This window comes from Elephas maximus, chromosome 7 (genome assembly GCF_024166365.1).
Source record: "Elephas maximus indicus isolate mEleMax1 chromosome 7, mEleMax1 primary haplotype, whole genome shotgun sequence".
NCBI lineage: Eukaryota > Metazoa > Chordata > Mammalia > Proboscidea > Elephantidae > Elephas > Elephas maximus.
In genome coordinates, this window is record NC_064825.1 from 63,148,123 (window position 1) to 63,160,980 (window position 12,858).

General features: G+C 41.6%; 1 protein-coding gene across 1 annotated transcript; it reads right to left on the reverse strand.

Moving 5' to 3' along the window:
- Positions 1 to 11,394: 11,394 nt before the first annotated feature.
- LOC126079603 (olfactory receptor 10A3-like) lies at positions 11,395 to 12,339 on the reverse strand. The gene has a single exon (XM_049890709.1). The coding sequence runs from the start codon at positions 12,337 to 12,339 to the stop codon at positions 11,395 to 11,397; it is 945 nt and encodes a 314-aa protein (XP_049746666.1).
- Positions 12,340 to 12,858: the final 519 nt, after the last annotated feature.

A 12,858-nucleotide genomic window follows, 5' to 3' on the forward strand; every position in this document is an offset into this window, starting at 1 on the left:
GCCATGTCACTATTTTGCTTAAAACCTTTCAGCGACCACCTATTGCTAATTAGTGAAGTTCAAGATTCTTGTTGTATTTACAAGGCTTTGTATGGTCTGGCTTCTGCCTAACTTTCCAACCACATCTCACTCCTCCCTTTTCCTCACCAGCCTTCTCCCTCTCCTGGAATGACACCAAGTTCCTTCACACTTAGACCTTCAAACACTTTGCTCCTTCCACCTGAATGACTCCACCCTCTGCAGTTAGGCCTTGCTAAGGCCTATCAATATTTAGAACTTAGTTTAAATGTCAGTCTGTCAGGGAGGCCATCTCTGTCCTTCCCAGTGCCACTCTGCTCCCCAGGATCCCCCTCTGGGTTAGATAATGTCTTTCTGTTATAATCCCATGCTGTCATATACTTTCCCTTTATAGCAGTTATCACAATTGTAATTATAATTTTGTTGTGTGCTTATTTGATTAATAGTTATCTTTCTCATTAATTTATCTTGCTTGTCTTTGCGTTCCCAGCACCTGGCACAGTGCCAGGTAGGTAGAAGTCACTCAGCAAATGTTACTGAATAAAGATTAAGTGATCTTTTACTTTCTCCAACTGGTCATTATCCCCACCACCACTGTCTTTACATATATGATGCTGGAAAGTTGCAGCCCAGAACACACACAATGCATACTGCCTTATGCGAATAAGATAACACTTCCTTATCCTTTAGTTCTTAATTAAAATATCACGCCAGTATGTCACCATAATCAAAAACTAAAAATTGGCATTGGCTTTGGGATGGCACAGAGGGCAGAAGCCCGAAATGTCTTACGGATGCTATTAATGAAAGCTTGAAGGGTTTCAAGAAGACCGTTGATGACGGTGGAGGAAGACAGTGAACAAAATGTTATTGAATGCTGGAGAAAAGGGTAGAATAGTTACCAAAACTATCACATGCAACAACACAGAAAACAGAAAATGTGCCCATAAAGTGGTGAATCTGAATAAGCAGAATATTAGAAATGTCAACTGCTTTCTTTCAGGTCAAAAAAAAAAAAAAAAACCCACTATAAAATAAACTATTAAGTTTTTAACAGAATTTAGAGGAAATGTAAAGGAGCCAGGATTTCCTAGATTCAAAAATAAAACTCTCTCATTCTCAGTCTCTCCCTGCAAAAGATTTTGAAAAAAAGAAATGGTTTTAGGACTAAGATCAAATGCAGGGAATGGTAGTAAGACCCTTTGTTAAAACATCAGAAAGATTTAAGATGATGCCTCATATACCCTTTCAGTTAAATAAAAGGGTCTTTAAGAATCTTAAGGGCTTTCCTGATGGATCATCCTTGCCAGACAATAAAGCTTCTGAAATTTTAAGGGAATTGTCCCATAACAGCCTCATGGATGGCCCAAGGTAGAGAATGCTCATCTTGGTAAGAAATGTGATGTTGGTGTTTACCTAAAGTTTTTAGTTGATACATATAAAACCCATAAAGTTTTTAAAGGAATATTATTAATTTGGACTGAAAGGGACAGACTCAGTATGAAATGAGACTGTAAAAATGGCTTGGGGTGGAGGGGAGTGTCTGACCTCCTTTAACTTCACAAGGGGGAAGGAGAAGTAACATCAACAGCCCAAGGCTGATTTCTACGAGGCGGAGGTCAGACATGTCTCCTCTTTCCATCTTTACCAATTTTGACACTAACTGTCCTTCCTATGGAAACCCTGGTGGCATAGTGCTTAAGTGCTATGGATGCTAACCAAAACATTGGCAGTTTGAATCCACCAGGCGCTCCTTGGAAACTCTATGGGGCAGTTCTACTCTGTCCTATAGAGTGGCTATGAGTCAGAATAGACTCAAAAGCAACAGGCTTGGTCTGCTTTTTTAGATCCTTCCCACAGCACTCACTACTTCTCTGCTGGGTTTGGTAATTCATTACAATGGCCCCTCATGATTATGGGGTTCGTTATGGAAGTGTCAGGTTATAATTCAGGTTCAGTCAGGTTATAATTCAGGTTCAGGAATGCTCAGGATACAGTTCTTCCATCTGAACAGCATCTTCCCAGCCGTGCCACAGGCACACCTCTCTCTGGCCCTCAGCCTCTGCCCCTCTCAGGCAAGTGATACAAAGCTCTTTTAGCTCTGCCAGGAAGTGCCCACAGGCATCCCACTCCGCCAGTAAACCTTGGCCCAAATGCACTCAGCTCTAGCTCCACTAGTCAGCAAACTTGGCTCCACCAACTGCCCACAGGCACTCTACTCAGCCTGCAAGCCTCCTGCACAAAGGCACTTGGCTTTCTTGCTCCATGGACAAGGAAGACCACCAAAATGTCTCCTGCCAGTCTCTTCTACCCCTGTTTCTCTGTCACTGCTTCTTGCCATTTCAGTAGTACAGATCTCTCTCTCTCTCACTACAGATTAGTACATGAGCACAAGTTAACCCATGAGTAACTTGCTTATTTTGTAATTCGTCCCTGAGCCTAAGTCCCCTCTCCTTGAATCTTTGAGAGCTCTGTGTCTGCTTGAACAACAGAATGCTGTGAAAGTAACACTCTGCCAGTTTATTGGAACAGGGCTTCAGTGACTGGTAGCTTCCAGACTGTTGAAGGACTCACTCTAAACCCATTGCCGTAGAGTCATTCAGACTCATAGTGACCCTACAGACAAAGCAGAACTACCCCATAGGGTTTCCAAGGAGCAGCTGGTGGATTCAAACCGTGGACCTTTTGGTTAGCAGCTGAGCTCTTATCCACTTCGCACCACCAGAGCTCCGCATTCACTCCAGGGTGTCTCAATTTTGGAGAAAAAATGTTTGAATATATTCAGGCATAAAGTGTCAGTTGGTGCGTCCTATTGAAGAGCGGATGGATCTTTCAGGAAATTATTGTAATGAACAATCAAGTTATTTGCCTGGGGCCTGGATGGTAGTTTCTGGAATGGTAAAGTTATGCTAATGAAGACAATGGAATAATAATGCCATGTAACTAGACAGTAACCTACATGGTAGTTTGGTAGTTTCGGTTCTCAGTGTCCAAGCCGTCTGTGGAAATAGATGTTTTGGTTCTTAATCTGAATGAAATTAATATTAAAAGAGCAATTTATGTTATTTAACCTGAAGTCATCTTTTTTCCACACATTTTTATATGTCTGCATGTTACCGAATCCAGAAAGTTGGTCCTTGTCCAGCGTACTCACACTTGCCAATTATCTGTACACCAGTCTTTGAGAAAGAGAAAGTACCTTTACTGCAATGCGCAGAGCAAGGAGCCAGGAGGAAGTTCCTCAGTTCTGGCTCCCCAGGCTACCCAAGCTACAGGGAAGCAGGGCTTATGTGTGATTTGGGCAGCAAGATGGCAGCCACGCAGGTGTTCTGGGGAGGAAAAACTCTAGAAGGCGGCCAGGAAACAAGGGATGACATGGTTCTTGTTGGACCCCTTCCTTCGAAATAGGGTCTGGGTGATGATTTTCCCTCTAATTCATTCCTTCTGTTGCTGCGTCCTCTATTGAGGTCAATTAGCGGTCACAACTGGCCCTTCTGCAGGTGGGGGGCAGGCCAAATCTGATTTGGGCTAGTTGAAGGACCAATAGAAATTTACTGGCATTGGTAAGGTCAGGTTACACGCAGTGTGTTATTTAGGCTACGCTGTGCTGTTGTCCTCATTGCACAATCTTTTGGAGAACTAGGTTGGATGATGTGGCTAGATGTAGTTTGAGGTGGGAAATGGGAGTAAATGTTCAGCCTAGTGAAGAAATGTCTTAATGAATGCCTTCATTTCATTTATTCTGACCTATTGCAGAGGTCCCAAGAAGATATAAAAGCTCAACAATCATGGATAACTGGGAGCTGGGTCTTCTTAAGATGAGGGCAGGATTAACCTGATACTCTATTGATATCTTCCCTTCATTGTGATGAGCACAGCCTGGTTGAACATAGTCTTGTCTGTTAAGCCCAATGAATTAGTAATAAATAAAAAGAAAAAAAAATTAGAGAAGTAACCTCAGTAGAGTTTGTGAATGTTTTTTCCAGAACACTGCCAAGAATCTGATTGCTGCAGATGTTTATTCCTAAATCAGTCAGTTATGACCGGAAGTGGAGAAGAGGTGTGTGTTGGAGCTTCTGCCAGAGAAGGGGGAATTGTGAGACAGGGAGCTATTTCAGTTGTTCTGGCGCAGCAGTCAATAACAAGACTTGTAGGCATTCCAGGTGATCATAGCAAAATAATCAGAATAAAAACAATAATCACATATATATTTAAGGAAACTTTTTATCTATTAAAAAAAAAAAAAAAAACCTGAATTTGCAAATTGACAGAGATTACGTTCCAGGCAAAATTAGTGAGGAGTGACCCAAACCTGCACATGTCTTCAGGGAAAAAAATGAATTAAAAAAGATAAAGTATCCCACAGTTGTGCAAACACATTTTTCTTTAATTCACAGCAGTTCACCGCCCCCCCACCCCCCCACCATGGACCTTCTCCTGTACCAGATGGTAAGGAACCCTTAGTAATGTTTTTTCTCTTATGTTACCTGTAAATCATAATTTACCTGGATGTGCATGTGCCTCCCCCTCCTGGCAAGCCCTCAGGGACTGGCCGGCAGAGGCCCGGCTGCTAGGTGATGACTTCCTTCCCCCGAATTACTGAGCTCCAGCTCCTGTGAAATGCTAGGCAATCCCAGCCCCAAGGTCACAGGGCTGGAAGGCCAGATTTCCCGCTCCCTGACAGAGGGTCGGGAATGGATGGTGGACACACAGTTCTGCGAGTACTCACTAGCGCCTAGGTGCCGCCTCTAAGGCCACCTTAGGCACACTGCAACCAGGAGGTACCTCCACCCGAGACCCACCGGCCTTTGAGGTTCTCTTTCGTCTCAAGGGTTTTGCTCTTTGGTGGGACAGGAAATCGGGCAGGCAGTGGGGCTTCGTGGCTAGCTCCAGGTGGCAATGGAAAGGGTCTAGAGTGATGCCATCAGGCCGGGCAGGGGAAGGGGCCATGGGACAGAGGGCCCTTCTTGTGTGGAGCACACTGCACCCCGGGCTAGCATGTGCACCTTTGGCACATCCCTCCAGGGCCTGCGGTCACACAGCCGCCCTGCCCCGAATGTACATGTACAATTAAGTGCCCCGGAGTTGCGAGGGTCTCTGTGTAGTCACTCCAGTGGGGAGTGCAGTCGGGGGTGGGCTTCTCAAAGAGACCATTTCTTCAGGGCAGTGTGGTAGAGAGAGATCAGCTGCCGAGCCAGTGCTCAGATGCCTGGTGGGAGCCATGGGGGTGAGCAGCTATAGGATGTGGGGCAGAGGATGGTGCGAAAGCCCCAGGCTTGAGTGTGGATCCCGGCTGTTTCTTGAAAGTGGGTGCCTGTGAGTGTCCACATTTTTGGTCCATACCTGTGACAGGACATGCAGCCGCAGCACCACCCAGCATGCCTTGCTAGCTGCCTCGCCTGCTGTCACCCCCTCTGACAGTGTCACCCAGTGTAGTCCCCACCATCTGCACCCCCCACCCCCAGTTAGGCCACAGATATCATCTACTGTGTCAGTTACAATTCTTTCCATTTCAAGTTGCAGAGAACTTGCCCACACTGACTTATACAGAAAAGGGAAGGCTTCAGGTATGTTCTGATTGGAGGTTGATGGCATGACGGAGCTGGAGGAGGCTACCTCAGAAACAAACCAAACCCCATGCTGTCTAGTCAATTCCTACTCATAGCGACCCTATAGGACAGAGTAGAACTGCCCCATAGAGTTTCCAAGGATCGCCTGGTGGATTCAAACTGCCGACCCTTTGGTTAGCATCCGTAGCACTTAACCACTATGCAACCAGAGTTTCCAGAGGCTACCTAGAAACAGGGCATCTTATAAGATTGGTTTGGGAACATATTTGACTTTCCCTGGTTAGACCTGAGTTGGAAGGGGTAAGAAAAAGTACAGAGCCTGGCAGTCACTGATCAAGTACTAACAGTTTGGGGCCAGTTGCTACACAGGTTGTAGGTCAGAGTTCTATTATCATAAATGGTCTGACCACTGTCCATTTGTATATTCAGTCTCTCAGTTTATTTATAATTATCAGCTCTGACTCATGGCACACTAGCTCTCTTCTACTTGTTTTGACCTTGTGATTGCAAAATGGCTCCAGTGACATTAGGCCTTAGATTCACGCACAGTCAAGTCCAGCAGGAATGAACATGACTCTCTTTTCTAGAACCTCCAGGAAAAAAACAAGAGGTTCCTTGCCTTTCATTGAATTAGGCTGCGTCCTGTTCTATCCTTGAAGCAGTCACAGTGGTTGCCAAGTGTAAGTCATGAGCCCCAAGCATCTGAACTATTTGAATGGCTGTTTGTTGTTTGTTTGTTTGAATATTAGAGTCACATTCAACAAATAACCACTGCACAAATAAAAGAATGACAATGAGGCTGACTTAAGTCTCCTTAAAGCTGAGCATTAGAAAAATATGACAGAGAATTTTCAGATTTTTGAAGAAAAATTATTATGATCAAAGGCAACGGTACCAGGACATGTTGTTATGCATGCTTGAAGGCAACAGAATCATATTCTATAAAAAAAATAGTTAGCCATTAAAATTAACAACTCAAAAATAGTTATATTCAGTTTAAAAAGAGAAAGAGTGAATTGTCAGCTCTCTATCAGAACTGCCAGGACTTGAACTGACCCAGCTCCCAACTCATGGTAAGAATCCTCAGGAGTAATGGTACTTCAACAAACCATCGTTTTGTGCTGTTGAGTCGATTCCAACTTATAGTGACCCCAGGACGGAGTAGAACTGCCGCATAGGCTTTCCGAGGCTGTAATCTTTACAGAAGCAGATTGCCAGGTCCTTTATCCCACAGGTTAGAAATGCCACCCTTTCGGTTAGCAGCCAAGCTCTTAACCATTGTGCCACCAGGTGCCTTTCAACAAACCGCACCTACTTAGAACCCTGAAGTAATGAACCTTCAAGAATGTAAGTTTAAAAAAAAAAATCTGATTCATAGTAACCCCACATGTGTCAGAGGAGAGCTGCACTGCATAGGGTTTTGTTATTATTGTTGAGAACGTACAAAGCAAAACATACACCAATTCAACCATTTCTACATTGATTACATCCTTCAAGTTGTGTACCCACTCTCACCCTCCTTTTCTGAGTTGTTCCTCCTCCATTAACCTACTTCGTAGGATTTTCAATGACTAATTTTTTGGAAATAGATCACCAGACCTTTCTTCCAAGGCACCCAGCTCCGGGTAGATTCAAACTGCCAACCTTTCAGTTAGAAGCCAAGTGTTTAGCCATTTGCACCACCCAGGGACTCCTTAAGAATGTATGTAGGATGTTCTAATGTTCATGATGGAATCTAAATGAAACTTAAATGCAAATTATTTAATTGCAGGTTGTTATCCCTCCTTACGGAAATATTCCTGTGATTGCATAGAAGAAATTTCTTCGGTAGAACATTTCCTGCAGACACAATCTGTTATCAGATTCAGATTGTACTTTTAAAATATATTTATAGATACCAAAATATTGTTGACTTCAAGTAATGAGGCTTCTATAAAGTTTCTTTAATGAACAAATACCATTTCAATGAATGAAATTAATAACTCTCCAAAATCTTAATAATAAGTATAGAAATACACAAGATATTTGTATACTTAAGATTCTTTTAAGAAATTAAATGTTGTTGCTGTCGTTAAGTGCCGTTAACTCATAGCAACCCTATGTACAATGGAATGAAACACTGCCCTGTCCTGTGCCATCCTCACAATCGTTGCTATGTTTGAGCCCATCATTGCTGTGTTTGAACCCATCATTGCAGCCAGTGTGTCAATCCATCTAGTTGAGGGTCTTCCTCTTTTTCACTGACCTTCTACTTCACCAAGCATGATGTCATTCTCCTGATAACAAGTCCAAAACACTTGAGACGAGGTCTCATCATCCTCACTTCTAAGGAGCATTCTGGCTGTACTTCTTCTAAGACAGATTTGTTCATTCTTCTGGCAGGCCATGGTTTAGTCACTATTCTTCACCAACACCTCAATTCAAAGGCATCAATTCTTCTTGGGTCTTCTTTATTCGTTGTCTAGCTTACACATGCATATGAAACGATGGAAAATACCATGCCTTAGACCTCAAAGTGGCATTTTTGATTTTTAACACTTTAAAGGGGTCTTTTGCAGCAGATTTTCCCAATGCAATGTGTCTTTTGCTTTCTTGACTGCTGCTTCCATGGGTATTGATTCTGGATACAAATAAAATGAAATCCTTGACAACTTCAATGTTTTCTCCATTATCATCACAACTGGACCAATAAGCAGCATCAGGATAAATGGGGAAATTAAATAGTCCTAATTAATGATGACAGAATTAAGAAACAACAATCTTGCTATTTCCCCAGGATTCAGACCCCACAGGACTGCCTTTGGCACTGTAGCCCATTCAGGGAATTGGGCCCTCACCACCTCACAGTTGTTCTGGTTCACTGCTATAAGGAACTTCATTAGGCTTGGCCGACTTTTATTGATTGGACATAAAATGCAGCCTGTCCCTAGAATTTCCATTTGGTCCTATTCTTAGTCATTTTAGTTTATTTGCTCAGCAGAGATTCTCAACATTTGCCATAACACCATTGGCTGACTGAGAACACAACAAGGTGGGTATTTCTTTGAGTTTCTCATTTGCATGTAAGTCCCTCAGGAGGCCTTAAAGAGATGAGCCTTGCAGAATTTGCCCTCTTTTGCAGGCTACTGTGGAGCTAGGGGTAACTGTTTTACTTTCCTTCCTCTGCAATTTGACATGTCCTTGTGAAAAAGCTTTGGGTGGATTCCTGCCCTAGCTAATGAAACAGGGTAACCTCTACACCTCATACATTGCAAAACCAGCCCTGTTTTGATCTCTAAGGGAAGGGAAAGGCCACCCTTGGACGTTTAGGGTGGAATTTCCCCAGGACAGCCTTTGAAAACCACTGGCTTTGCACAGTCTAGCCTGACAGTTTCTCTTAGCCTGGATGGTGTACTAAGGAAAAGGTAGCTTTGACTCAGCAGTCTGTTAATGTGTGGTAGGATCAGACCAATTAGGCTGCACTACAAACAGAGGAAAAATTAGTATAATAGCAATGACTCCTTAGATTCTCAGCTTCCATAATAAGTAATGTTTATCTTTTTATCTCTCTGACTGTGTCCAGTCACTGGCGTTTCCAAGATCCTGTGTAAATATGCAAAGGAAAGGACAGGCCTGAGACTTTATGGCAGGCAGTAAATTGAGGAGTTTTAGAAACCCAAGGGATTCCTTGCATGAAGAAGCTGGCTATAGCATTTGACCCCAAGCTTGATGTGTCACAGACCATGGGTAAAAGTAAGACTTTAACTCACAAGCCCAAGCTGCTCCCTGCCTATGGGGACAGGGTGGGGCTCTTGCATGGACTTTATTGGCCAGCGTACCTTGAAAGGAAATGCCTCTTATGGATAGACTCTACCCACTCACTGCTAGGGGGGTGGGAAGGAAACCTGTCCCTCAATCATCTCTCAGCAACTCCACCAGGTTCCCTCTCAAAATACATACACACCCTTGGTTCCTAACTATAAAAGAAAGGGGAAACTTAAATAGTACAATCCCTGGCAGAAACCACAACACTAATGAATATTGATCAAGGCTTCTTAATCTGGGCCTATTTTTTTTTTTTTTAATGGGTAGACTTCAAGGGATCAGGGAATGCTCGAATTGATATACAAAAGTTAACTATATGAATGTTTCTTTTTCTGAACAGTGTTTCAATAGCAGATAACAAGTTTCCAAAGAAATCTGTAACTCATAAAAGACGAAAGATTAATTGCTCTCAAGCTTAATCTATTATATGGGCATTTTTTCCTATGGTGTGAATTTTTAATTCACTGGATATAATAGAACCAATTAATTAGTGAAAATGGTTTGCATTGCAATCACTACTGTTGGTTATACAGAGGGAGCAGGGGAAAGACTATTGGGGAACAGATCCTTTCCTAGACTGGGTTAACACTGGCTGAATAACAAAAGTCATAAGAATGCATGAAAAGCAGTTAGGAATGACAGCATCAGTCGTGATAAAAAAAATTATAGATAAATTTACAGTTACAAAAACACTGCTTTCACATTGATGGTGTGATGTCTTAAAAAAATAATAGTGTGAAGTATATTACTTTCCTAGGAATCAACTCGACGGTATTGGGTTTGGTTTTTTGTTTGTTTAGGGCTACCATAATAAATTACCACAAGCTCTGTGGTGTAAAAGGAGTCCTGGTAGTACAGTGGTTAAGAGCTCAGCTGCTAACCAAATGGTTGCCAGTTCAAACTCACCAGGGGCTCTGTGGGAGAAAGGTGTGGCGATCTGCCTCCCGAAAGATTACAACCTTGGAAACCCTATAGGGCAGTTATACTCTGTCCTACAGGGTCACTATGAATCGGAATTAACTTAATGGCAATACATTTGGTTTTGGTTTATGTGGCTTAAAACAACAGAAATATATTCTCTCCTAGTTCTGGAGGCTATATATCCTAAATCAAGGTGTCATTCTAAGAAAAATGCACACAGATAGTAATATGCCCCAGACGCAATAAAAAATAGACACAATTAGTTGATTACATTTGTTTCCCAAAAGAAAAAAAAAAACATACATTCTTTGGCAAGCTTTGGGTATATGTTTTTGCCCTGTAAGTGAAACTGGACCAATGTTTCCAAAAACAGTGGCCTACAAATGAAAAGCATATCAATATAATAAATTAAGAAACCATCACAAATTGGTCTTTAGTTACAACACTTCATAAATATTTTCTAAGCTATCTAGATAAAATCCAGTTTTGGATTATAATTTCTAAGGATCCCTGAACTAGAGTCAGTGTGGTCTTCTCAGTAAATACTGTTTTTTTTCTACTGTATCATGGACCATATTTTCACTCTGAAAGTAAAAATCCCATGCCTTTATTTGTTGGCTTCTTGGGGCAAAGTGGGTCTTCAGGCCAGTCTGCAGTAATTCCAACAATTTCAAAAAGTAATTTGGCAATATCTATTAAAATTTTCAAGCACACATTTGCTTTGCCTCATCAAACCATCTTGGTGGAATCTATTCCACAGCACAAGTATTTACTAACATGTAAAACTGGGTTCTTTATTTTAGCGTTGTATATACTGACAAAAAACTAAAAACAACCTAGATGACCATCATTAAACAAATGGTTGAAGAAACTGTGTTATAGCCGATACTAAGGAACATTGAGCATCTATGAAAAATAATAACATAAATATATAAATATGCCCCTGATGTAGTATCGAACATGGATATTCAACAAATTAAACACACTCATACCAAGAAAAAATAATCTGTTTCAGCATTTATTCAACTTAAATAGAGGATGGTTGGGTAGTAACCAAATGCCACGTGGCTTCTCAACACAGTCAGACTGTGTGCGCAACCACTTTTCTTCTCCATATTTTCATGAAAGCTCTTTTCATCTCACTATTTCGCAAGCTGTAGATCAGTGGATTCAGCAAAGGGGTAAGCAATGAATAAGACAGTGACATCAATTTCTTGGTTTCTGGTGAGTAGCTGGATTTTGGTTGTAAATAAGTCATAATGGCTGTGCCATAGAAGAGGGTCACAGATGTGAGATGAGAGGCACAGGTGGAAAACGCCTTTTGCCTCCCAGTGGTTGATGGCATCTTCAGGATGGCAAAGAGGATTCGAATATAGGACAAAAGTATCAGCAAGAAAGGAACCAGAATAATTAAAACAGTGCCTGTGAATGCATAGATTTCAAACAAAAATGTGTCTGCACACACAAGCTCTAGCACTGGAGGGGTTTCACAAGAAAGATGATTAATTTCATTGGGGCCACAAAAAGGAAAACTAAAAACCCATGGGGTTTGTAGGGTAGTCATTGAGAAACCTAAAGCCCATGAGGATGTAACTAATTTCATAAAAACCCTTTTGTTCATAATCATTGGGTAGCTCAGAGGATGGCAGATTGCAACATATCGGTCATAAGCCATTGCCCCCAGGAGAATACATTCTGTCCCACCAAAAAGAAGAATGAAATACATCTGTGCAAAACAGCCAGCAAAAGAAATAGTCGCTTTCTCCGTGGAGAGGACCACCAGCATTTCAGGCATAATAACTCCACTGAAACTCACTTCCACCACAGATAAGTTCTGGAGGAACAGGTACATGGGAACATGAAGGCTCTGGTCCAGGGAGATGACAACGATGATGGTGGCATTTCCTATCAGGGTCACCAGATAAATAACCAAGAAGATCCCAAAGAGCTGCTCTTGGAGTTCAGGAAAGTTAGAAAATCCCAAGAGGATGAATTCAACCACAGAGCTTTGGTTTTGCCTTTTCATTTCAGTAGCGGAGCATATGTTGGTCTATGGACATGGTATATAAATTATGAAGTCACAGTCCAATAGGAAAGAGTTCGCATCTGCATTCACCTGAGGAATTCTTGGTAGATGTAATGATGAGCCCATGCTGACAGAAATTCAGGTTGGCAATTTTGGAGGATGGCCAATTACTCGGATTAATGAATCTTTCAAATGTAAGGGAAGAAGTAAAGAATCTGGCTCAAAAATATTGTCTGAAAATTACAAAATAATAGTGGAGTTTGATCGCAAGTTGTACACTATGTAGTTCCAAAACTAAATATATTCTTTATTAACCATTTTCTTAAAAGAAACATGAATATTTGAAAACTTAGGCTCTATTCCCATAACATTGCTATATCATCTTTTTTCTCAATTATATATAAACATGGAATTTAAGACCACAAAAAAGTGTTAAAAAGTAGAAAAATGGAAAAAGATAAACACCAAAATATTTTATAACAACTTAATGATTCAAAGTTGCAGCAAAGTTGATATTTA